Source organism: Apis laboriosa, unplaced genomic scaffold, assembly GCF_014066325.1.
Source record: "Apis laboriosa isolate Shangri-la unplaced genomic scaffold, ASM1406632v1 scaffold15_cov152, whole genome shotgun sequence".
Classification (NCBI taxonomy): domain Eukaryota; kingdom Metazoa; phylum Arthropoda; class Insecta; order Hymenoptera; family Apidae; genus Apis; species Apis laboriosa.
In genome coordinates this window covers 530,490-557,910 of record NW_025222086.1, presented here as the reverse complement: position 1 = coordinate 557,910, position 27,421 = coordinate 530,490, and the positions used below count along the sequence as shown (strand labels likewise).

Sequence of the window (27,421 nt, the reverse complement as noted above, 5' to 3'; positions counted from 1 at the left end):
ATTTCTGTTTTCTGTCTTCTACGAGATAAGAGATAAAGAAGACCATTATATTTATTGCATAAAATATCGAATACAAATTAAAATGAAATATTTTTAAATTATATAACTTATCTCAAATCTTGCTTAAAAGTAAAATAGCGAAACTCTATTTTATTACGTAATAAATAACCTGCAATTCTTTAAATATAAACATATTTTTAAAAAGCTAAAATACATTTAATATTTTATTTTTAGAGATAAATTAAATAAAAAGTTCAATTAAAAAGAGATATTAAAAATATCGTGAATATGAAATATTTAATATGTATCATCATATTATTAATAATGATAAATTTTTAATATTTTTTTCACCGTTTATTATGATAGATCATAAGTTACTTCCATTTATTTTCAATTAGACTTTATTATACTTATATTGAAATAAATAAATGTTGAAAATTTTCCTTATAAAAATTAAAATGTTAAATTATTAAAATTATGATAAATAAAAATAAGTATGATTCTTTTAAAGATTGCGAGGAATAAGTTGGAAATTTATAATTAAATTTAATAATTTATTACTTTCTTTTTTACACAGTATCATCTATCAACGTGATAATTGATAACGAGACCAATTTAAACATTAATATGTTAATATCTGTACTATTCAGATATCTACCTATTTGATATCTATATTTCGAATAAAATTTAAATAAAATTTATCAAAAGAAATTTAAATTCTCCAGCTAGAGATCGCGCAATAATCTATATTCGTGTAACATTTCGACCTTGATTTCACGGTCTTCCATATAGCCACACCCAACGTAATTCGCAGCTGATTAAAGCTTCTTTCACGTGGAACATTTCCACCTACTTTGATCAGATTCTAATTTCATTAACATTGTATAACCGTTTCGGATTACAGATTTGTCGCTTCGATTTGTAGTTTTTAAATCCTTTATTCCGATAAGATATTCATTGATCGGCAGGAATGGGATTATTATTAAAGTTCATTTATATGTACCGAATGTAATTTTAATATATCGATCTGATATGTTTTTTTTTATATATTTTATATTATCGAATTAAATTCTTCGAATTTTAATTAAATTCTTCGTGCAAATTTAAAAATTAAATATATGTTAAAATATATTAAATTAATTCACGATGATTACATGCACTGCTGAATTGAAAACTGAAAAAATTTAATTTTTGTTTTAATTTCATTATTGAAAGCATATTTCTATATTTATTATAAACATTTTAATAAACCTTAATTACAATTTTTATTTAAACAATAAATCCTAATTAAAACGTTGAAAAAATTCTGATCGAAGAGAAAAAGAAAGGAATATTAAAGCTAATAAAAAATAAAATTTCATTTTAGATCCTCATTTCAGACTGAATAATCAAATAATATGCTACCTTTAATATCATTTAAGCAGAGGAATGAAATAAATTTATTCGTTTCTCATGAATCGTAATATATCCTGACTTGTTCAATTTTTTCTTCCTCTTTCTTTTTTTTTTTTTNTTTTTTTTTTTTTTCGAGAAATGAAAAGAGGCGCTTTTTACCCTATATTTGAATATGAATGAAAAGTGTACGGAGAATTAAAGCTAGCCGTTTTGGAACGAGAGTTAAGGGTTAAAGAAATAATAGGACCAATTAAAAAATGGAGGAAAATAATAACGGAAGCCAACGAATTCGTGCAATGCCATGAACTCTGCTATTTGATAATCTTGGTTAATTGAAACTTGAAAACCTTAATACGTACATAAAAATTAAGGATTGATTATAAATAACATTGCTAATTTAAAAAAAATAATTCTAATAGAAATTTTAAATAAATTATTATTAGACATTATTAAAATATTATATACAATATATATAATATATAATATATAATATAATTTATGATACTCACTTATGTCAAAATTAGACGCCATCTTTCTAATTACTAAATTCTCTAAAGTAGAAAAAAGAAATAGAATAATTCTTTGTTAATATTTAACAATTGCTGAATATTTTTAATTTATAATTATACCTAAAAACACACTCTAAAATTTAAAAAAAAGCAAGCAATGAAAAGAAATTAAAAAAAGATAAGAAAAAAGATACCAAAAATAAGAGAAACAAAAGATTCTAATCTCTAAATGAGTAACCATCAAAGAATCCTCACATTCCAGATTTCAACATCTGTGTATGCTGCTCCCTTTATTCCTACTGAAGGGTAGATATTCCCCGAAACATAATCACCATCCGCTTTTGCGTGGAGAATAACGCAATTACAAAAGGATGAACACCGATAAAACGATGGTGCACGATTGATCTTAGACGAAAGACATTGACTTCTGGCATAGCGATTCGATCCCTTTCCATCTTTGTTTGACCATTGGCAAGAACGAGAAAGAAGGAAAGAATAAGATTATGCACTTCTAAAGACTCTCTCTCAAGTCTTCTTGCACTTAGCTACTACTCGCTTATCGATCAATTGGATTTAAGATTTAACCTCTCTCCCCTTTTTAGTCATCCTCTCAAACGCTTAGAACGATATAACGATAAAATGTCTTATGAGAATTTGTAAAATAAGAATACAAAGTTAAACCTGTTAAGACTTGTAAAAACAATGGTGTCAATTGGGGGTTAAGTTCATTTGAGAGAATGATTTTGTTCTTTTTCTTTTCTTTTTTTTTTGCTGTTGATTGTTGAGCTGTCAAAGGTTTCTTTGAAAGTGGCAAGCTTCAATGAAATGAGGTTACATTTTCGATATAGAATTTTAAATATAAGAGTAAAAATTTTGAAAAATTGAATTGTTTTTTTTTTAGAAATTATGAATGTATCCAAGATGATCGATTATCAAAGATTTGAAGAATGAATGTTTGAAACGTGTGATATTTTTGTTTTTTAATAATATTTTTCGAAAATATTGATAAATTTTAAGAATTATGAAGATCCATTAGATGACAGTTTATTATGGAAGATGATTGATTATCTGAAAATTAGGAAGTCTTCAAATATAATTAATCAAAGAACTAATAAAATATTTATCTTAATTTCATTTTATAAATTCAAAAAAAAAAAAAAATAACAACTCTTATATAACGTTTACCCTATCTTTTCTCAATCTTGATAAGATCTACCCTCTACCTTCTTTTAATTACATAATTTGCATAATTCGTCCCTCGACGAAAATATTTCCAGAATACAAACCATAAATTCTTCCAAAAAAAAAAAAGGGAAACTCTTATCTCATCAGGATATAATCATTTTATCAAACTAACAACTCTAACTTCAAACAAATCCACTTAATCTAATTTAATAATCAATTTTAATAATTCTACGTTTGCTTGTTATAAGAAGAAAAAAACATTGGCGAAAAATTTCACTAAAAAGAAGCAATTTTTTCCTTTTCTGAAATTATTCATATAAATATGTGTTCAAAAAATACGAATTTTTGAAAAGGGTCCGGGAAATCATACACGATGATGGGAAGCGGTGACAACAAGGGCATAATACCTCGGCTGTGCGACAACCTCTTCGACATGATCGCGAAGCAGCAGAGTTCGGAATTGACCTACAAGGTTGAAGTTTCGTATATGGAGATCTACAACGAGAAGGTGCACGATCTGCTGGATCCAAAGCCGAACAAACAGTCGCTCAAAGTCAGGGAACACAATGTTCTAGGCCCGTATGTGGATGGGCTTAGTCAGCTTGCTGTCACGTCGTTTCAGGTAAGATCCTCCATCATTCATGAGGAGAATATATACTTAAGAATACAGAAAATACATATTTTGTTAAGTTATATATATCTTTTTTTTTTTTTTTTTAAGTATTTTTGATAAACATCTTTGTAATATTTTTACAGCTGTCTGATAATTTTTATTTGGTGTAAAATTTACTCGACTCAAAGTTTTGGAATTTTTTTCGTGTGTTTTGATTACAATTTTATCTTGGAATATTTTTTTGCAAAAGAAAATGAAAATAGATATCAAATTCTGGAATCGAGCCATTTCCAGATATTGGTTTCCAGAATTCATTTAAGCTATTGAATCACCATATTGAATCCTGCGTTAGTTAGAATAATATTATAGCATGAAGCTATTGAATCCTAGAATCATTAAATAGGATAGATCCTGGAATTATTATATGGATCATTGAGCTATTCAGATTCGCTTAGAATCGTTGATAGAATAAACTGTTGAATCATTAAATTAAACGAATATCTTTGAATAAATATAAATATAAATTATCTTATCAGTCAAATAATAATTATAATATGTTATCCAATTATTACACGTTAAATTATTATTATCTATTTAAATTCTAGTTATTTAATTTTTAAATTATGAAAAATCATATAGAAATTTATTATTTTGTCATGTAGAAAATTAGAATTTAATTAATTAGATAATTATTTAGTTATATGATTATCTTTACATTTTCAACGATATATCTTATTTAATCACAATCAATTTGTGAAAATTCTTTTCAATTATCATTTATCAATGAATAATAACTAACATATCTTATCTAGTTTTTACGCAAAACAACAAATCACATCGGTTTTATTTATCGGTTGTTTTGTCTAGCAACTGGCACAACTCCAAAATGAAACTGTTATGATCAATATCTGTCATTGCAGTAATTCGTCAATTTAATTTCTCTAATAATATACCATTTTCTGCAATTAAACTACAAAACTAGAAATTGTTTATGACTACAGGAATTAAATGACTAACAACTCTTTAATTTTTAGATATTTAGAAATTTATCACATAATTTATTATTTTATTTCTTTTTATTTTCTTTTTTCCGTGTCGTTATAAATTTATACAGTTTCATTAAAACCGATATTTTTTTGTATTATTAATCTTAAGCTTTTATAAAATGTTCCTTTATTTAATTTTTGCTTTTATTTCTTTTTAGTAATAATATCAATTTTAAAATATTCGCAATATAAAATAGAATTAATATGACGATACGAACGATCAGAACGAGACAAAATCAGAAACTCGCTATAACCTACAATAATAATTTCATTATCGTATGTTTACATACTCCACACTTGATTTTAATCCAAATATTTACTTGCTTTGTTCCATGGATGAAAACTACAAAAGCGCGATGCTCGAATTGAGGTCTTTCTTAATTAGAAACCATACAGAAAGTTCATGTATTATACTTTAATTATATTTTGTCTGGTGTTCGTAATTTAATTGATACTCTGATGCCAATTAAAAGAATCGCATTAACCTTTGATTCAAATCTTCGTTGAACTATAAGTGGCCATGACAGTTGTCATTAAATTAAAATTGCATTTTTCCATTCGAAAAATTAATATAAATTATTATGTAGATCATCAATCTATATAATCCAATAATATTAATTATAAGAGTTAATGCAATTTTATTTTAAATTAAAAAAAAAAATTTTTACCTAGTTTATAAATCATTAAATAATTTATTATATGTATCTCTATATAGAACTATAATCATAGATATCAATTTTACTATGATTGAAAATGTGAAAATGTCAATAGCCAGTAATTTAAATAACTTGATATATGTTTATTCTTTATTTTCCCCATAAACACACGAATGAAAATAATATGCAAAAATAATAAAAATAATAAAATGTTAAAAAAATCTATAATATTTAATTGAAATATGATGTAAGTATTGCAATTAAGGTGTCGCTTGATTTACATAATAAATATTGCTTTCCGACAAAGTTTTATTTTGAAATCATTTATTTAATCGCAATATTTCAGTTAATTTTAACATCACCATTGATCCCATTGATGATGTCATAGTATATCTGACAAGTGTAAATGCAAATTACTAATAGCCACTGTGATATTTTACATATTAAATTACATATATTATTTATTGAAATTTATTCTATTTATTCATTCAATTATGCAAATACTAATATGTACTGATTAATAATACTTTGAAATTAGATTAAACAAATTTTAAATCGGAGAGAAAAACTTAAATTTATCCTTCTTTTAATATTTTATAAATTGATTGTCTTTATTCAAAAATTCAAAAATTATAAAAATGTGATATGTACCTATTTTCTATTGAATTCCTTACTGATAATGGAATCTAATTATTTTAAAATTTAAATACTTGAATTTTATTAATGTTAATTCCTGTTGATCAATAATATATATTTGATTATATGATGTTAAAATTTATTCAAAATTTATCCAAAATAAAAAATCTAATTCATTTCAACTAAATATTGAAATCTTTCCCTGTAATGATCTATGAAAAATATATTCGAATAACATGACAATTATCCTTTCGTTATCCAACTTGATCGAGTTGATTGAACTATCACGATTAGGATCGATCGAATGACTTTTACCGATCGTTCGAGCAATGTGCATTAAACGAATAAAGATATATATATATATATAAAATGATATATGATCCTTTAAGAAAGTAAAATCAGGTCGTTTTATATGTAACGAAGGTAGTGGTTACTTCTTTTATGCAACAAACACGTTTCGTGCATACCAGTAACGCGTGATAAGTTTCAATTTGCCTCATCGACTGTGAACTAGGATAGTATCATATCACATTTTTCGGCTCCATTATTCTTTTAATACAATTTTTTTATCGTGAATATGGAATACCTTATTATCTATTGAAATTGAGTAAGAAAGTTAAAAGTTTGTGAAATTTTGTAAAACAAAAATGAACTAAAAAACTAAAAGAACAATTTAAATCTACTTTTATCATAAATAATTTAAATTTTCTAACATTGTTAATTGAAAGATCCTTGATAAACTCTATAATTTTACAATCTATTGAAAATCAAAAGAAACATTTACAATATTGTAATATTTCTCGTGAATTAAATTATAAAAGAAGTATATTTCATATATATTAAAAATTAAAAAAAAAAGATTGGAATAAAATTCCAAATCCAATTATTTAACGTAGAATCACAAAGGCTTAATACAATACATCCCATTTTAAAAATCATGCTCAACCAATTTTTTCCTTATTACATTTTTATTAACTATTATAACACTGTGCTCACCACTGAAAGAAAAATCTTTTCCCAAAAGATTGCAAGATCAAACAAACGTGACTGCCCAATCTCAATTGAATTTTCCAACTAGCGAAAATCTCAGGAACCACTTACACAACATCCCCGACCAACCTGTTACCATCATTAAACCATACATTCCATCAGCTGAATTTCCCAACCCAATTACCCTAATTTCCCAACACTTCCACAACGAACGAAATCCTCCAGGTAACTGTTCCAGGTAACTCGAGTCCAGAAATTACCTTTCACCAGTCGGTTAAACCGAACCTGGATCTATCCAGGATTTCTCGCGTTGGAGAGAAAATCGTTATCGATAACGAGAGAAATCGACGAGAGAGCTAAGCGAGCGAACGATTTTGCAGGACATCGACAATCTGATGGCGGAGGGCAACAAGTCGAGGACAGTTGCGGCGACGAATATGAACTCTGAGAGCTCGCGTTCGCACGCAGTGTTCTCCGTCATTCTGACGCAGACGTTGACGGATTCGAAGAGCGGTGTCAGCGGTGAAAAAGTGTCGAGGATGAGCTTGGTGGACTTGGCGGGGAGCGAAAGGGCTGTGAAAACTGGGGCGGTGGGCGATAGGCTTAAAGAAGGAAGCAATATAAACAAGTAATGAGAATAGTTTATTATCATTATATTGGAAGAGGAAATTTGACGTGAAATCATTGAGCTTTGATTGTGAATTGATCGAATATCAATTTTCCTATCTTGCTTTTTTAGAGAAGATAATAATGTTCATTGAGAATTGAATAAATACATGAAAAAGTAATATTTAAAAATATTCGATGTAATTAAGAATATTGAAAATATATATATATATATTTAAGAATATTGAAAATATATATATATTTATTTGTAGATCAAATTAATCGAATGTTTGTATTTTTTTGTTTTTTTTCGTGAGAAGTGTTTACAATGATTTGAGTTCGATTGCATAAACACACAGAATGTAGAAAGAAATGATGGATTATGAGATATAAGAGAAATAAATATTTACAGATCCCTAACGACGTTGGGTCTAGTCATTTCAAAGCTGGCGGATCAGAATTCCGGAAGTAATAAAAATAAAGACAAATTCGTGCCGTATAGAGATTCTGTTTTAACGTGGCTGCTGAAGGTATTGTTTAATACTTACGATGTATTAAATAATGAATTTCTTAATTGTTAAGTAATAACAATAAAAAAGACATTACATTCGTACTTGTACAGCTGAAGAGCGTATTAACATGAAATTGCTAATAGAATCACTTAATATGAAAATATTTTTTTGATAATTATTATATATTAATGTTATATAATCGATAATATACAAATTTACAAAACTGTACAATTATAAAATTGCATTATATGTATTCATAAATAATGAAATAAAACTTTTTCCATTATTTTTACATTTAAGAAAGATTTAATTAATTTTAAATGTAATTTCTTCGTTTACAACCACATTTCGTATTTTATCATTAGGATAATCTTGGTGGGAATAGTAAAACCGTAATGGTGGCCACTATATCTCCAGCTGCGGATAATTACGAGGAAACGCTTTCCACTCTACGATACGCGGACAGAGCTAAGAGAATTGTTAATCATGCGGTGGTCAACGAGGATCCAAATGCAAGAATCATTCGAGAATTGAGGCAAGAAGTGGAAGCACTGAAAGAGATGCTGTTACATGCAACTGTAAATTGATTAAGACATGTTAACACTTATATATTAATTTTATGTTAGACGAGCTGAACAAATATGAACCATTAGAGCCACTAAAGTCTTGGAAAAATTCTTTTATAAGTTTAAGATCTAAATATTTAGATGATCGTGTTGTTTCTAATTTAATTTAATATTTAAAAAAAAAATGATTGAAAAAACAGAATAATATTTTGAATGAATATTTAATTGATATTAGATAAAGTTATGAGTGTAACATTATTAAAGTTTAATTTTAATTCTTCATAATATTTTGAATCCATTTTATATTTAGATATTTTAATCGTTATTGAAGTAAATTTTTAATACCGACTAGAAATTTTTCTTTTTAAAAAAATTATTCTTTGACTTTATTAAACCTCTTCCAATTTTATCTCTCTGTTACAAAGGGACAGGGATCGATATTGGGCCAGCAACGCACAGATATAACGGAGAAGCTGTCGGAATCGGAACGATTAATGAAAGAAATGTCACAAACATGGGAAGAGAAGCTGGTGAAAACGGAGAGGCTGCAACACGAGAGGCAACAAGCCTTAGAGAAAATGGGAATCAGCGTCCAAGCCTCTGGTATCCAAGTGGAAAAGAACAAATATTACCTCGTTAATCTGAATGACGATCCAAGCTTAAATGAGCTGCTAGTTTATTATCTAAAGGTATCTAAAAATGCCTTAGAACACAAATGACAGAATTTTTAATTTGAAAAAACTATGAATAAAACCAGACTTCCTTTCAAATTTTAAAACACATTACTGTATTTGTTTAAAACTTCTCATTTTTCTATTGAATCCTTTATATAATTCTTAGAATAACTATTAAAAATATATTGTTAATAATTATTCTACCTTATTCTATCTTATATTTTTAATTATTATCTCTGACAAGTAGAAATATACTAGAAAAAAAATGAATCAAATATAATTTTTGTTCATTCATCTACCATGTTCCCATATACTAGTTTCTTTCATTTTATTCTTTGTGCACAAAAATAAGATGAATATTTTTTAATTAAAGATCAATTTTAAATGAATGAAGAATCCCATTTCATCATTCCACTTTGATGTACAAATGGAGTAAAGTTATAAAAATAGATAAATAGATATTTCTGATTACATTTATGTTTGTTAAAAATTAGGAAAGGACTCTGGTTGGGGGACGTTCGGCCAAGACAGAGCAAGATATCCAATTGCACGGACTTGGTATCCTGCCTGAGCATTGTGTTATCACGATAGAGGAGACTGGCCTCTATATGACGCCATTAAATGGTGCTAGGTGTTTCGTGAACGGCACTCAGGTAGTTGAGAAAACACCGTTGTTGCACGGCGACAGGATCGTCTGGGGAAATCATCATTTCTTCCGGGTGAATTGTCCCAGAAGCGCAACAGGTAACGCTTAATGGATATCGTTGATTGAATTCTTTGAGATCGATGCGTGATATTCGTGTATGCATGTGACTATTTCTGCTTCCAGCGATCAACAGTGAACCTCAGACGCCGGCACAGAATATCGATTACACCTTTGCACGGGAAGAACTTATGCTTAACGAGCTGTCGAACGACCCTATACAAAGAGCCATCGCCAGACTCGAGAAGCAGCATGAGGAAGATAAACAGGTATGCTTGGGGATAAATGATGTTTGATGAGGATTTATAGAGATATTGCTGATGTTAAAGAGAAGAGAGATTGGTTCTATAAACTTTGATGAAGAGATATTGTTGATATTAAAGATAGGAAATTGATTGTGAAATTATTATTTTAAGAATTTATACATGGTCAATGTAAAGACCAGCAAGAAATGATTATAGAATTGAATATTATAAAATAATATTAAAATGCATTATTTGATGTTATTACTTGATTGATAAGTGGCAACAATTTTATCATAAATATTATGTCTTTATTATTTTTCAGAAACTTCTATATTTGCTACAAATCTTTATGCTCTTAATGATAAGAAGATTGAATTTCTAAGAATTCTAACTGATAAGTCTTAATTCTTTTTATCACAAGTTACCAAAAATTCAGATACATATAAATCTTAGGTATCTTGTTTATCAAGTTTTATCAAGTTAAACGTGACGATTTCTTTCTATCTTTAGGTCGCGTTAGAGAAACAGAGACAAGAATACGAACGTCAGTTCCAGCAGCTTCGCAACATTTTGTCTCCATCGACACCTTATTCTCCTTACGTACCATACGACCCCCTAAGGGGCAGTCAAAGTGGTAAACTTCCTGCTTGCACACCAACTACGCAAATGCGGGTGGAGAAGTGGGCTCAAGAAAGGGACGAGATGTTTAAGAGAAGTTTAGGCCAATTGAAAGCCGACATTTTGAAGGCGAACGCTTTGGTACAGGAAGCTAACTTCTTGGCAGAAGAGATGGGGAAACAAACGAAGTTTAGTGTCACTCTACAAATTCCGCCCAACAATTTAAGTCCAAACAGAAAGGTAATACTTGTTGACATAAATAATAAGTTTACTTTATTAATTTATTCTAAATTGATCATTAAAGATGTATAAATGTGTATTATCTTTCCTATAAATATGTATTATCTTTCCTATTCTTTTAGAAGACAGCAAATTTTATTTATAGACACTGATGTATTATGTAACTAAATTAATATTATTTTTTTTTTATTGAAGACAATATTTTAAAGAATCGAAAGAACGAACTCTTTTATAAATTTCTTAATTTTATTTAATTTTTAATTAATATTGATTTCATTTTGTATTTTGAATATACTTTACATTATACATTTATCTTTGTTCTCTTAATTTATGATTGACACGTTTGATTTTACACCGTGCTTTTTTTATTTTATTGATTTCCATTATCTTGTTATTTATGTTTGTGTTCGTTTTGCTTTATTTTATTCTGCTTTCACACTCTTCGACATGTAGAGTGTATTTTTTCAGCGGGGCGCATTCGTTAGCGAGCCTGCGATTCTAGTGAAAAGGACAAATATGGGTAGCCAGGTGTGGTCCATGGAGAAGTTAGAAAACAAATTAGTCGACATGCGGGATATGTACGAAGACAGAAAGGATCCCAACAATTGTCAACGATTGCCTGCCATTAAGGTACAACTCTAACGAATTCAAAAAGTTCTTAAACAGCAAAAACCCCTCTTTAAGTTAACTTTTATAAAAAAAAAAAAATTAAAACTTTCTAATTTGCGAACTGAACTTGAAATCAATTAATTTGAAAAACTTTTCTAAATTCAAACAGGATGAAGTGCCCGGAAAAACTCAAGATCCTTTCTACGAATCCCAGGAGAATCACAATCTCATTGGAGTAGCGAATATTTTCTTAGAGGTTTTGTTTCACGACGTTCGATTAGATTATCACACGCCAATTATCAGCCAACAAGGAGAAGTCGCTGGACGACTGCAGGTCGAGATTAGTCGCATATCTGGTCACTTCCCTCAGGATCGTATCTGCGAGGCTGCGTCGGAATCGTCGGCTGACTCGACCTCGTCAGAGCCTGAGGACTATTCCGGCTCCAGTCACATCACGTGCCGCGTGACTATCAAGCAAGCAACCGGCTTGCCACTGTCCCTGAGCCATTTTGTATTTTGTCAGTACATGTTCTGCGGTTATCCGGATCCCACAGTGGTCCCAGCTGTGGACAACTCGGAACAATTGAACTCGAATTGCCAGATAGGGCAAAGAGACTCTCTGGTGTTCAAGTTCGATCACACGAATGATTTTACCGTGCCTATTACGGAGGAGTTTATCGAACACTGTGCAGGTGAGTTATCGCGAAAATTTATTGCAAAATTAAAATTTATTAACAGATTATACAATAATATTTATCATATGTGAGAGAGCTTCGAGTATCAGAGCATTTGAAATTAGGTAATTTAATATAAGTTATCCAGTGTGCTTTCTATTCTTAGTTCATAAAATCTATCTAATGTAAATCTTTTTTTAATCCAGTTCTTCAAAAATTTAATTCATGGAATGATCTGATGTTATGAATGGAAAAAGTTGAAGTGTATAAAAAAATATATATTTTTTTTTTTTCATTTGCAGAAGGGGCCTTAAGCATAGAAGTTTGGGGACACCGAAGTGCCGGATTTTCCCGAAGCAAACCAGGCTGGGAAGTCGAGCAACAACTTGCCAAAGCTAGATCTTTGGCTGATCGATGGTCGGAATTAACAAGGAAGATCGAATTATGGGTTGAAATTCAAGAGTTGAACGAGCAAGGAGAATATTCGCCAGTGGACGTAGTTGTAAAGCAAGATACGTGGACAGGTATGCATGTTCTTCTCTACGTTTAAACTTGATACAATTTAATACATTGAAATTAATATAATTTATATTTGTTTGTAGGGGGTATTTATCAATTACGTCAGGGGCAGCAACGACGAATACAAGTTCGTGTAAAACCAGTACAAAATTCAGGAACATTACCCATTATTTGCCAATCGATATTAAATATAGCAGTTGGTAGCGTGTCTGTAAGGAATCGTCTTCAAATTCCATTGGACAGTTATCAGGATGAAGACTTGAGCATATTAAGAGAAAAATGGAGCGAAGCCTTAATGAGAAGGAGACAATACTTGGATCAACAGATACAAAAACTTATTAATAAACAGGGTATGCCTATATGATAGAAACTTGAAATATTAATTCAAACCATGATAAATCTAATTGAGTATCAATTAAGTATGATTTCTATTATATAGATAAAACTGAACAAGATATAGAACGAGAACAAAGTCTAGTAGATCAATGGGTCAGTTTAACGGAAGAAAGAAACGCAGTGTTAGTTCCTGCAGCAGGATCAGGAATCCCTGGTGCCCCTGCTGATTGGAATCCTCCTGCAGGCATGGAACCACACATTCCTGTTCTGTTTCTTGATCTCAACGGTGTGTGCAATTTTACCTTATTCATATACCCAGTAATATAATATTTCATGATTTCTCTACGACTAAATACTTACAGCCGACGATCTCTCAACGCATCAGTCAGGGGAAGAAGTTTCCGTCACTGGGGTTAATTCTATATTACCCAAAGAACATGGCAATAAGTTTTACAATTTGCCTATAATTCGTCACATAGAGAAGGATGTGTGCGCCATCGCTGCTTGGGACTCCAGTATACACGATAACAAACATCTGAACAAAGTCACAGACGGTAAAGTTGTAATTCAATAGTTAAAAATATTGAAAATTACAATATTTCAAACTGTAACAATAATATGATATTTTTCCAATTTTCTCGTATTTCAGCCAACGAACGGGTATTTTTAATTTTGAAAACAACGATACGACTCTCTCATCCAGCGCCAATGGACCTCGTACTGCGCAAAAGATTGGCCTTGAACATCTACAAACGACAAAGTATCACAGACAGAATTTTCAAAAGGATCGTCCGTACAGATTGTTTGACCCAAACTGGAGTCACATACGAGGTCGTGTCTAATATACCAAAGGCTAGCGAAGAACTGGAGGATCGCGAGAGTTTGGCACAGATAGCCGCGAGTGGCGAAGACAACAGCCTATGCGACGGTGAAACTTACATTGGTAAATTTAACAATTATTTCGCAGAATATTTTATAAATTGAAGATCGATCAACTTGGACAAAAGCATAATTGAAACTCACATGTCTGATGTTTGCTTAGAAAAATATACACGCGGTGTTTCTGCGGTGGAAAGTATCTTAACTTTAGATCGGTTACGACAAAGTGTCGCGGTAAAAGAATTACTGCAAGCACAAGGTCAACCACTTATGCGCAAGACAGCAAGCGTACCCAACTTCTCGCAGGTACTACTGCCTCTACGCCGTCTCGGACGCACTGTATGCTTTTCGTTTAATTTGTTTTCTTCTTTTCCATTTTTTTATATTTTGGTATTTTCTCCCTTCAAATTCAAATATTTCTTTCCTTCATTTCAATAGAATCAGTAGAATCTTAGAAATTTTTATTTGCATTTAATGCTCTTTGGGTTCTTGCCATCTTTTCTAGCTTGTCTAGAATCATTTGATCGCACATTTTAATATTGTAAAATAAATCTCATTGATGATTTGGAAGATAAAAAAGAAGGATTAAAATTGACAAGATGGACAATTTGTACTATTACTCTCAGTTCAAATAATTCTAGACAAACTATGGTTACGTCATATAATATCTGTTTTAAGATATAATAGCGAGTAACACGATATACCTGCTATTTACAGATCATGAGATCCGACACCTCGATGGACTCTCTAAACGTGACACGTTCTGAAAGCGTGACTGATCTCAACACCGAGTTGAATGGAATACTTCATTCGCGTCGTGCATCCACGGGTCACACCAGAAACGATGAGAACTTCGTTTCTGCGCCAGTTTCTAAACCATTCGGAATCGGTAAGCAAATGTTCGCATCACACTTATTATATTTTTCCAGTGAAACATTTTCAATAATAATAAAAATCACAAACGTTCTATGATTTCTTAATTGCACATCCTATATAAAATAGCAACTGGAAATATATCAATGTATACAATTATTTGTTCCTTGAATTTATTGAATAAATAATTAAATTTTGAATAATATAATTTATGAAATCATAGAAGATGTACGCGTAAGAAAGGAAATAATAATTGATAACTCGGTTAATAAGATAATAATAAACTAAAGGATTCTTTTCTTATTGTTCACACAAAATATATTCACTCATACAATTCATCTTCTCATTCATTAGTTCACCGTTCATTCTGTAGTAATCCATTTTATTATAATACAACTGATATCGCATATCACTTTTAATATCTTAATCGTAATTAATCAACGATTGAATTAACACGTTACTATTGTTCATAATAACTGTTAACAATATCCAACGGTACTACCATAAGCACGCCAACAAAAAGGTAATTCCAAAATTTCTTGCAAGAGAGTTCTTTTGCTCCGCAAGCGTTTTTGCCATGATGTTGATGAAGGCGTAGCAAATTTAGCAAATCAAATCTTATTTTGTTTCGTTATTACGCTGCTCTTTGATACAGAGCTTGCTACACTGAACGCAGAATTATTTATGCTAAATGGATTGCTACTTACATAAAATTTAATCGAATTTTATTTTTAACGTTTTTCTTTTCTTTGTTTTTCTTTTTTCTATTTTTTTCTTTTTTTTTTTTTTCTTTATTTTATTTTATTCTTTGATTGGAATTTACGAATTTATAATCTTATGCGAATTTCATCATTTAATGAATGCAACATCTTAGTTTGCTTAAATCACAATTGAATTATCGATAATATTTAAACGCTTTGATAAATTTTAATGGCACTGTGTTTTGAAGACCTTAGTCTTAGAAAAAATATATATATACCGATTTACTTACGTTTTTTCGATCACTTCTGGTTGCCTTGATTTTTTCGCTTTCTTGAATTATATTCGACGAAAAGTCTATTCATTCATTTATGAAATGTGGCTTATGCAGTGTTTTTTAATATTATATATACATATATATATATATATATCTCACCTTGCCATGATAGTCACTTTAAGATTTGCCCTAGTTTTTGACTGTTTTAAAATTCCACTGTTATGTCTTCCTTTGGTATTGGATATGTTGTTTCTGAATAATGGAAGATAATCATTACATCCGTTTCCTTTTTTGTTCTTTTTTATTATTGAAATTCATGTCATCCATCGTTAGCATTCCTTTCCATCGTGTCCTTTATATATTACAATTATCAAAGAATCGCAATTCTTTTTTAACCCTTTTAATATATTGATAATTATTATAAAGTTTTCCAATTATTTGTCAGTTTTTTCAACTCAATTCGAGATAAATCCAAAAATTTATTACCTTAGGAATTTCTAAATAGTATCACGAAAAATTTTTAAGATCCAAGTTTCAAGTTAATAGAATTTTTTCGAACGAAGCTTCTAAAGTTTCGTGGCAACACAAGGGTTAAAGATAAATAATTTGAAAAAAAAAAAAAAAACGATAATTCTTTCAACTTCTTCAAATCAAAAAAAAAGACACCATGGAAGGAAATCGCTCACTCACTTAGAACAAACACCGTCAAACGTTTGATCACTCTCCTTAAAGATGTTTGGTAATATCGATCTCCCTCTTAGCAAATTACCACTACACATTGAAACTTCGTATTTATTCTATTTACAGCTTCTATCATACTGTTATGTCACCACGCTATGTTCAACTTTTACGCACGATTCTTTCGTTAACGCGATTTTTCTAGTTCGATGAAATCTCATTCGAAACGTGATTCACGAAGATCACGATCATTGAAAAGAGAGTTGAGCATGGTAAAAGAAGAGAAAAAAAAAAAAAGAAAGAAAGAAGAAAAGAAAAACGATCCATTTTTTTCTCAGATCTGCCTAGCGTTTATTATTAGCAGCGACACTTAAGCTCCACCACTTTTGTCACAAGAATTTCTTTTTAAAAATGCCTTATTATATAATTAGCGAATTTTGTAGCAAAATTGAACGATCAATTCCAAGTTATATTAATATACGCAACTTATCTCTCTGTTCCTCTGTTTATAACACTACGTCTACTACTTCTACAACTATTTCGGCCCACGCAAGGCTCCATTCTGATCTCAGGTAAAATGGAGTCTTGATTGATATTTGATTGATGCCCTAACAGGCAACGACGATTAGTATACATATGTCTCGTGAGTGGTTGAGTCTGTCTGTTGTTTTAGTTTTCCAGTAAGCCTTAAATATGTACATATATATATATATATATATTTGTATATATTATGTGTATTGATGGTTATTCATTTTTGCGATCTATAGCTATTTTCAGAACTGGAAGAGATTACATATATATAAGAAGAATGTAGAACGTTTGATTAATTATTTAATTTATTAAGTTAATTTTAAATCTCTTCTTTGTCGATTTGAACTTCTTATTCGTGTATCAATCCCTTCATCTTAATATTTTTAATTCCTTTTCTACTCTCAAAATTTTTATACTTTTATTCTTATTAATAAAATCTGTCGAATGAAACGTTTTTTAATATTAAAATATTTCTTCAAGTTTCAATAATTATATTGATTTATAATCATGAACATATTTTAATTCAAGCATCTTCAATTAAAGTAACTTGAATCTTGAACGAGGTTTAAAGATTTAGAATAATTTTCTAACATGATTAATGATGGATCACAAAGCTTTATCTTTTTATTAAGCTTTTTATCCTCATATTCAAAAATTAAAAAAAAAAAAAAAAACACGCTGCTTTATTATATTCCTTTTTATTTCGAACCATCAACACTTTAGGTTTTGAAAATAGTTAATGCCTATACCGTTTCTTTGCAATGAATTGCAATGTTGTTTTATCTATATTTAGTTTCATCGTTTTATTGTTGCATGCGAATGTGCCCTTTTACGTGCAAGCAAAATCTCTGTTCGTTCATTGTCTCTTCTCTGTTTCTGGCTCACACAACGTTCACACAATGATTTTTCTGCTCATGATCGATCGCTTAAAAGAAAGTCACGTCAACGCATTGCAAAAGCAAGATGAAAGAACGATCTTCTCCCGCGGCTATCGCAGTTTCTATCAAAGATCACCATTACGTAGAAATCATGTTCACTAGCACTGTATATCATGACTATACAATCGAAAGCATGGGTATATGAGATATAATTATTTTGGCAAAACTTATTTCATTAGAATAGAAACGATTATCTATCTAGTTCTGTTTTATATACATATATATATAAATATTTATTTATTTTTATTTTTTATTTTTTATTTATTTTTTTTTTCATTTCGATTATTCGTCGAACGTTGGGAAATTATTACGTTTGACGAATTCTCGAAAATTGGTAAAATTTATTTACCAATTCGTAAGACTGAATTTAAAGAGTGAACCAACGCGTATTTAAATAATATATATTTTTTACCACGATTCAAATTACAGTTAGTCGAAGAGTAAAGAATGAAAAAAAAAAAAAAAGTGTAAAAAGAGAAAGATGACTAAGATCGCTTGTGAAATTGTTCTACTTTTACTGTCTCTACCTGTGAATGTGCTATTAAGCGATATTTTAGAAAACTGACGTAGGGTAACTGTATCATATATGTGTAAATATATATAAATATTTATCGATTAATAATTATTTAGGTGGATATATACGCCACTGAAAAACAATTTGGGATCATTTTGTTTATACAAAAGAAATATTTATACGAATAAATCGAAATATAAGTTAATCAATAAAGAGACTAAATTGTTTTTCATTTAGAGAAAAAAAGAAAAAAAAAAGCTTATGGCTTTATGAGTAAAAAAGAAAATGGGATATTTGAAAATTTGAAATGTATTTAAAGAAATAGATTAAACTTTATATATATATTTATATTATAATTTAATAAATATATTTTATAATTTAATAAATATATTTTAAAAGAAAAAATTTTAAGAATTTAAAAAATCCCATTTTCTTTCTCCACAGAAAAAAATTAGTTTAAAGTCAAACAAAATCAGAGTAATACAAAGTAAACAATTTCAGAATAGTGTAGAGAGAAAAATTAAAAGTAATTTAGCGATGCATGAGATTATTGTTTCAGACATAGTGAAGCATGCTTTATAAAAGAATAGAATCTATCTAACGCTATCGACTGTACAGTAAAAGGAAGATACTTTTATTGAGAACGCTATGACTATAACTATCACTATTTTGACTTTAAACTAATATAATATTATTGTTAATATATTTTATAACAAATCCACGATGCATCTCAAATGTTTAAAAATAACAAAAAATATTTCTAAAGAATTATTTTAATTTCAATTAACACACATATATATATATATATTTATATTTTGCATTTTGGATTTGTTTTAAAATGGCGAGTTGAATCGTTTCATAGATGATATATATATGAAAAAAGAAAAAGTATATCTACGTAATGTCTCTATTTCTTACAATTCTCCTCTGAATATTAAAATTACCTGTATGTACAACACGAATGTTCTCTGAATCTTCGAATTTGACACAGAGACATACATTCTGATCTGGCTTGATTGATAATATTGAGTGTCTTCTAACAGGCATGATCAATCACACGTGACAAGCCTGCAAAGAGAAAAAAAAAGAAAGGTTTAAGAAGGCTCGCCATTAAGAGGAGAACAGAATGTAGTTTTTAGCGATGATCGAGGAGAATACGATTGCAGGTGTAATCAGTACGTCTATCTCCTTTCAGCGAGACCAACTTTCCTGAATCTGAACCTGAATCTCAACTCATTGACACGTCTGCAACAATCCACCTCTGCCAAGTGTAGGTGACACTCGCTGTTGACAACTCTTTCAAACTGATTTGCCATGAAAAGATACCCTCTGATTGGTTGATATAACTCAGATTAAAATTAATAATGATCAGTCAATTTTTATTTCATTAATGTGTAATTTTCTCTAATTGAAAAATTTTATAAGAGAACATAAAAAAGAATTGCAAATTATTTTGCAAATACAATTCTTCTTTATTGAATTTAAAAATTAATTTAATTAATGCTCTTTAAATCTTTCTCCAATATTTTATATTAAACATCTTGTTGCTACAATTATAGATACAGTATAGAAATAGAATTTTTGTATTTTTAATTTTCGTATCATACAGTTAAATAATATTAAAATTGCTAAAAAAAAATTATATGAAAATTATTTCGATGGAGAAAGAATTAAGTTTTTCCAGAAATCTAATCAAATCCTGGCAAGTTTGAAAGAGTCTATTCGATCATTCTCGTAGTGATTAGTAGACTATTTGGTTTCCTTACACCTTATTTCGATTATTACGTAGCACAATATGATAATAGATATCGATAAAACCATTCCGTTTTTCGTTCGATATCTTTTTTCTCCGTAGTTAATGTCCTTATTGGAACTGCAGCCTTATCGTGCCGCAGTGCATAGTTTCCCATATGTGTTCGATGTTTTATTGCTTATTACGATTTACCTTACGATACCTTTTTTCTACTTCTGTTTTACCTTTATTTCAGGCTGCCTTATATTCCACGTATTATGTGCTTGAATCTTTTGGATCTTTAGTATCTCATTCGAACACTTACTTCGATTAAGAAATTTTATTCATATATATACTCATTTTGACACGTAGAAATACACACAGGATAATAAATAATTTAAGGATATCCAAATCCATCGAACAAACAAAAATTACCCGATTAATTTATCAGATAAGGAAAAAACTTCCGAATCAATCAACTAGCTGAGAATCTCAAATTGAAAGTATTTGTCAATTTTGATCGAAAATAATCGAAATTGGGCTCTAGATTTGAAATTCTTAATTATTTCGTAGAATATATTTGTTAATGTTTCGTTATGAAATATTTAAAAATTTTTATTTCTATGACATCTATTCGGATATCATTTAACAATGATAAGTGATACGTAGAGATGTATGATCCCAAGATCTCAATGCTATTATTTTCGAAATTCGAATTTTCAGAATATAAGCGTAAAGATAATAATTTCGATTGTTTGATAGATACTTATTATAGTTTTAGCCAATTATTCGAATCTATTCGAAGATTATATCCCAAACCAAATCCCGAACAATAATGAAAATACTATACATACACTGAATTCTATCCAATCTTTTCTTGTCATTTCGAGATCATCTTGCTCTTCTCCAATAATTAGAACGGAGGGATCTTTGAACTTTATCCATAGTCAGATCAATGTAAATTAAAAATTTGACAAAGGAATCGTCGAATACGTGGAATATATATACAATTACCCTTTTCGTTTTTTTAGGAACAGCATGGACACAATCCTTTTGTTCGATATTTTTGCAATCACCGATATATGTGTATCAGAACCGACCTGGCACCTTTTAGTGTGATCATAAACCCGATTAAGTGGAATGTATGTTGTTATCCAAGAAAGAGAGAGAAAGAGAGAGAGAGAGAATAATCGTGATCAATCATGGATCTATCGATTCCCTTTCGTCGATCTTCATCATGGTGGCCAGATCGGCCCTGATATTCTTGCAATTATGTCACAATTTTTCACGCGAGAGATTTTGATCTTTCCCCAATGGCATTTATTGATCGGATAATATTCGCTTTTAGCGTCTCCAAATATGGTGAGTGGCAAATTGGGTCTACGAATGACCACCCTGCACGAGGAAACGTCGAACGCTGGGAACCAAGTAACGACACCCGTTCATGACGAGGACGAAGAGAAGAGTGACGCTGATTACTCCGAATATGATTCGTATCAGGTAGTACACGTTCTTAAGCCTCGAAAATATTTACATTTATTTTATATAATGTATATTCGAATCGTATATTTACATACACGATTATTACATTCATTTCTCATTCAAAATATGGAGATTTTTGAAGATCGTGACACGATCTCACGAAAAGAAATATTTAAATAAATATGAACAATTCCTACGAGGATTTGCAATTTCATAAATATTAATTAAGAAAAATAAATAAATTTTAATGAAATACATATTAATCTAACATACTGTTGGATGAAAATTAAAAATGGAAAAAAAAAACATAAAAAATGGGCTAACGTGTGATCAAACATATAAATTGTTACTTCTCATCAGTTCACGATCGAGAAATAAGAAAAGAAAAATTCTTAAGTTCTCGCGGTTATCGCCATTATCACAATCAAATCACACGCGATTACGTTCAGGCACCGGTGAAACCAGTAAAACCGCTAACTTCTTCACGCACACTGGATTCTCTCGTCGAACTTCAATCGACGAAGATCAACACGCCAAGCATGAGCAGCAGTGGTTACGGTTCCCAAGCTGTGTCCACGACCAATCTCACGTCCGAGGACTCGATCTCCGTCAAATCCATCAGCGTGGACGAGACCCCGGATCTGGAATATCGAAATTTGTTGGACAACAAGAAACCGGAAAGGATGGACAGCTCGTTGGTGGAGGAAACGCCGGAAGAATACATGGGTGAAATGACTAACGCGTTGGGCAACTTGAACGTGATGGAGAACACTTGTGGCGAGGGTTAGTTGAACAGCTCTTGACAGAACAAATATTTAAATATTTAAATATTTCGTTGCGTTAGGATAACTGAAGGATTTGTTGAAATCGTTAGATTTTTATTCAGCTGTAGAATTGTATATTCATAAAAATATGTTAAGAATCGAAAGCTTAACCCTTTGCTCTCCAGCGGTGACTCTTCACTGGAATTGTTGCGGCGACAATATTTATTTATGTTTGATTCTTTTAGAATATCGCTTCATAAATAGGTTCTTAAGCCCTTTATGTATAATCTTATGAGGTGTAATCTTATGAGTAATTATCTTATGGTAATCTTATGAGGTCACCATCGCTGATCTGAGTTGCTGGTTCGACCGAGCGAAACAGGGTTGGAGTGCAGAGGGTTAATATTCGTTGTAAGGATTTCAAAGAATGCAATTATTGCATGCTTTTGTTTTTCTATCTATTTTATAGATCGTAGTAGGAAAAATTTGGAAGAAACAGGCGCTTACGTGGATGCGGACATCGACAGCCCAGTTTCTTCGACGAAAAGCGACAGTGATGCAAATACCAGTGCAACGCGTATAAATTCTATTCAAAAGAAAGATGCACCGAGCCAGGTTTTGAGTAATAGAAGAAAAAGCGACATGGAAATTAGCCAGGCGTCGAATTCTGGAGAAGACAGCCCTTTGGAGGGTAGTTCGGTTGTACACACGAAGCTACCACCAGGCAAGGTAAATATCTTCTTATCTCTATACTACTTGCTGTACATTCAAGGAATCGAAGAAATGAAGAAAGTTGAAATTAATTCCACTCAAAAGTCACAATATCTTGATTAAATTTCAATATTTACTCAACGATTAATTGAGTAAATGAATTGAATTTTCTTAATTAACTGTATCATTTTTGTATTAACTAAGCAATTAATCTCGTAATCACAGGTCGTGCGACGAAGAAAAGCTTCTGCTAGCACAGGAAGGCCTACGAGTTCTCAGCACAGGGCTTCGTTCCCCATGGTCCGTCCACAACTTTCAGAGAGCAAAGCTGCAGCACGGCTTGAACAATCAATGCAACCCAACATGCCCTATGAAAACGGTGATAACAGCTCATCTGAACGAATCGATGGTAGATAGATTGTATTCACTAAAAGAAAAAAAAATTATTTTGCAAATACATATTCTAATTAAATTTCTTTCTTTTTTTCTTTTCTAAAAACTTAACAGATGATGTGAGCGACAAAAGTTCAGCTTTCGGTTCGAGACACGACTTAAGCAGAGTCGAAACTCCACTCCCAGACTGGGTTGTAATTGGTGAATCAGTGTTGGTTCGCCCATACAGCTATTCCGGTGTGATAGCGTATGTTGGCCCAACAGAATTTGCATCTGGGACGTGGATAGGAATTGAACTTGATGCCCCGACTGGTGAGATTCACTATTTTTAAACAGAAGATTGTTAATTTTCTCTAATATAGAATAATATTTTTTTTAACAATTAGTCTTCTGTCTTAAATTAATAAAAAAAGTTTTTCCATAATTTTATCTAGAATTTCAATAATTTATGAAAGTTTCTCATTTGATTGTATATTGATTCGAGGCTATTAATTTTCTCGTTACAGGTAAAAACGATGGTGCTGTGAATGGCCATAGGTACTTCACGTGTCGACCGAAATGCGGAATCTTCGTCAAAGTGGACAAATTAATTCAAGACAAACGGGGCCGAGCACTTAGAAATTACACCAGCACCCCTCAACCTGCACCGATGCGCAGAAGTGTGAGCAGAGGTAAAGACATTTTGCTTGATTAATTTTACTTACTTACAAACTTGTCCATGATTTCATCTCCGATTTCTCAAAATTTACATAATTTAATATCTTACTTGATAATCGATTAAAGTATCACAAGTCTTTTAATCTCAATTGTTGAGGATTTGGCAATAATATTTTTCTAAAAAAAGAAGGCAATAATTAATTTCAATCAAGAAGCAAATAATTTCAATCAAATTCTTTTTTATTCCAGGTGAGGGTTTACATTCCTTGCACCGAAGTCGAAGTCGAGGGGAGGGCCTCTCAACGACAGGCACACGATCTTCACCACGGGGCAAGTAAACGGATCACACAACAACACCGCTTCACCATAACTTCGTTTTACTAATAAGCCACTAAATATCCTAATTGCTACATGCCTATGATATGTGTAGCAGCAGTGTTTCAGTCCCTTAGACATTTAGGGCAGCTATGGATTATAACTAATTACTTATGAATATTACTTGAAAGAAAAAAAAAAATTATTAGGTCATTAATGTGTATCACACAAAGCATGGGACATTCTCTCAATTTTTTCGAACAGGATATGCTGTTCTGAAGCATAGTATCTACAATTAATTCGCATTTCAGTAGCGTAGCGAGAGCGAGAGCGAGAGCGAGATAGAGTGAGAGAGAGAGAGAGAGAGAGAGAAAGAGAAAGAGAGAGCGAGAGGAAGAGAGTTAAGCGCGAAAGAAGAGAGAAAGAGAGAGAGAGATAGAGTGAAAGAGAATGAGAGAGAGGGAGAGATAGTTCGAATGAGAGAGAGAATGAGAAAAAGCGTCTGCGCGCAAGAATATCGATACGAACAAAAAGAATTATTTTCTTTCATCGTATCGAGAGAGTTAGCGGATGATATTCAATCGAATATATAATATATATATTATCATATATAATTTGTAAGCATTCCACAAAACTTTTTATTTTAAACGACTGGGATGATGAGCCATTTACTTTTTACATAAGAGGAAGCATCCGTTTAGTTTCGCGTAATCAATTGTACATTTTTTAACGCTATCGAAGAAAGAGGGAAATATATTGGAGTCACTTATTTCGACCGTAATCTTCTACCATTTGATGGCAATTCGAATCGACCGCCTCTTAGACGTTAATATTCTTCGTAACTTCTAAGCATCTAATTTGCGTTTAATTGAGAATAAAAAACAAAAAAAATATATTGAAATATCGGCACAGATACATGTATGCCACGTTACGTTATCCACAATCGGTTAAATAATAAAACAAAATAACAATTGGCAATTTTATAAAAAATTGCTGATATAACATATACATAGAAATATACAGGGGGGGAAAAAAAAAGACACTCTCCAAAATTGCCAGGCGGTAATTTTGAATGTCGGAGAAGTAACCAATGGAAGAATAAATAAATAAATAAATAAATAAATACAGGATGGATATAAAGAATAATTTAAAAAAAGAAGAATTCTTTTCTCGAAACACGAATTTACCGCGTTGCGTAGATTATTTAAAGATTTTATATGTATACAATTGTTTCATATATATATTGTATTTTTTTAGCGCAATCTGTTAAGTTCCTTTTTATTGTAACATACAATTATTGTCCTCTGTCCAGCATTACGTTTGTTAACGCGAACATGACACGCGATTAATTTATATAAAAAGCGCAAAATGTGTGGAAGAAAATCGTGCCGTGTTGCACGATATCATAGAAATTAATGGGGGAAAAAAAAAGAAAAAAAAAGAAAAAAAAAAAAAGAAAGGAAAGGAAAGGAAATTCACACTGGCCCTCGTTTTTATTTATCACAAATCAACTCGCCGGGCTAGTTGTGTATTTTATTCGAGTGCAACACGATCACATTAGGATCGCAATATTAGGTTCGTAAGTTTTAGATAATAGAGATCGAATATTAAAGAAAATGGAAAAAAAAAAAAAATAATAATAATAATAATACGAGCTTGCTTCATTGTATTTTTTGAATTTGCATATAGCCGACGTTGATTCGACGTTATTTCTTTCTTTCTCTATTTTTTCCATCGTGATTTTGCCACGATTTATCACGATTTCGATTCTGCACTTTTCTCTTCTTGGGTTAAAATTTTTCACCGCGATATAACTCTAATAATATACATATATATATTTGATACGATTTCAAAACGTGATTTTTGCTCAGTACGACGATGACGATACTGATTTCTCGTTCGACGAAAAAAAAAATAAATAAATAAATAAATAAATCTACGATATATTCGTTTAGATAAAAAAAAAAAAAAGAAGAAGAAGAGAAGGAAGAGGAGGAAAAAGGTAAAAAAAGGACTGTGCAAAAAAAAAAAGGTAATAAGTGACGATTAATAAAGGTGTCGTTTATAAGAGAAAAATCAAATGGCGGTATCGCATATTTTTTTTAATTTACAAGATAGATTGTGCGAAAAGAAAAGGATACGAAAAGAAGAGGAGAATATAGTATAAAGGAGGGAAAAATGGTTAAAGATATGAATCGAAGAAATGAACGTTGAATGAAAGAAGCAATGAACGATTAAGATGATAACCGTGGAGGAATGAGAGAAAGGAAAATTCGCCCAAATTGTGAACAACAGCAACCAAATAATCACAACAACATGAACAACAACTTCTGTCCAATTAGAACAATACTAAATGCTATATCAATAATGAACATATTACTGTATATGTAATATTTATTGAATATAAATAATAAAAACTCGCCTACGACGCGACGTTTCCTGAAAACAGTGGTTAATTAATTAAGAGAGAGACTTGATTTCTCGCGAGCAATTATGAGAGAAAAAAAAATATTACAAGTAAAATTATAAAAGAAATAAAAGCGTATTTACACGAAAAGGAAACGCCGCGGACGAAGGTATCTCTGTCCATTTTTTGGTAATTCAAGATTATTAAAGATGAAAGAAAATTTAAGACTCACAAATGTC

The 27,421-nt window shown here is 30.6% G+C and overlaps 1 protein-coding gene across 8 annotated transcripts in view; it reads left to right on the top strand.

Annotated features, from left to right (window-relative positions):
• LOC122710888 (kinesin-like protein KIF13B) overlaps positions 1-25,900 on the top strand; it is a 128,126-nt gene extending 102,226 nt beyond the window's left edge. For 4 of the 8 annotated variants that reach the window (XM_043929105.1, XM_043929100.1, XM_043929106.1 and 1 more), the window contains 25 exons: positions 3,443-3,711; positions 7,411-7,658; positions 8,049-8,166; positions 8,514-8,726; positions 9,140-9,403; positions 9,883-10,132; positions 10,218-10,360; positions 10,847-11,194; positions 11,648-11,824; positions 11,973-12,495; positions 12,780-13,001; positions 13,080-13,346; positions 13,436-13,618; positions 13,695-13,886; positions 13,982-14,275; positions 14,375-14,550; positions 14,929-15,100; positions 19,917-19,991; positions 21,802-21,953; positions 22,385-22,718; positions 23,169-23,428; positions 23,636-23,819; positions 23,918-24,115; positions 24,310-24,474; positions 24,710-25,900. In XM_043929105.1, the coding sequence (XP_043785040.1) occupies positions 3,443-3,711; positions 7,411-7,658; positions 8,049-8,166; positions 8,514-8,726; positions 9,140-9,403; positions 9,883-10,132; positions 10,218-10,360; positions 10,847-11,194; positions 11,648-11,824; positions 11,973-12,495; positions 12,780-13,001; positions 13,080-13,346; positions 13,436-13,618; positions 13,695-13,886; positions 13,982-14,275; positions 14,375-14,550; positions 14,929-15,100; positions 19,917-19,991; positions 21,802-21,953; positions 22,385-22,718; positions 23,169-23,428; positions 23,636-23,819; positions 23,918-24,115; positions 24,310-24,474; positions 24,710-24,798 (5,516 nt within the window). In that variant the 3' untranslated portion in view covers positions 24,799-25,900. The remainder of the gene's footprint in view (positions 1-3,442; positions 3,712-7,410; positions 7,659-8,048; positions 8,167-8,513; positions 8,727-9,139; positions 9,404-9,882; positions 10,133-10,217; positions 10,361-10,846; positions 11,195-11,647; positions 11,825-11,972; positions 12,496-12,779; positions 13,002-13,079; positions 13,347-13,435; positions 13,619-13,694; positions 13,887-13,981; positions 14,276-14,374; positions 14,551-14,928; positions 15,101-19,916; positions 19,992-21,801; positions 21,954-22,384; positions 22,719-23,168; positions 23,429-23,635; positions 23,820-23,917; positions 24,116-24,309; positions 24,475-24,709) is intronic. The other 4 variants (XM_043929103.1, XM_043929101.1, XM_043929102.1 and 1 more) reach the window with 4 other exon arrangements.
• The last annotated feature ends 1,521 nt before the right edge of the window (positions 25,901-27,421 follow it).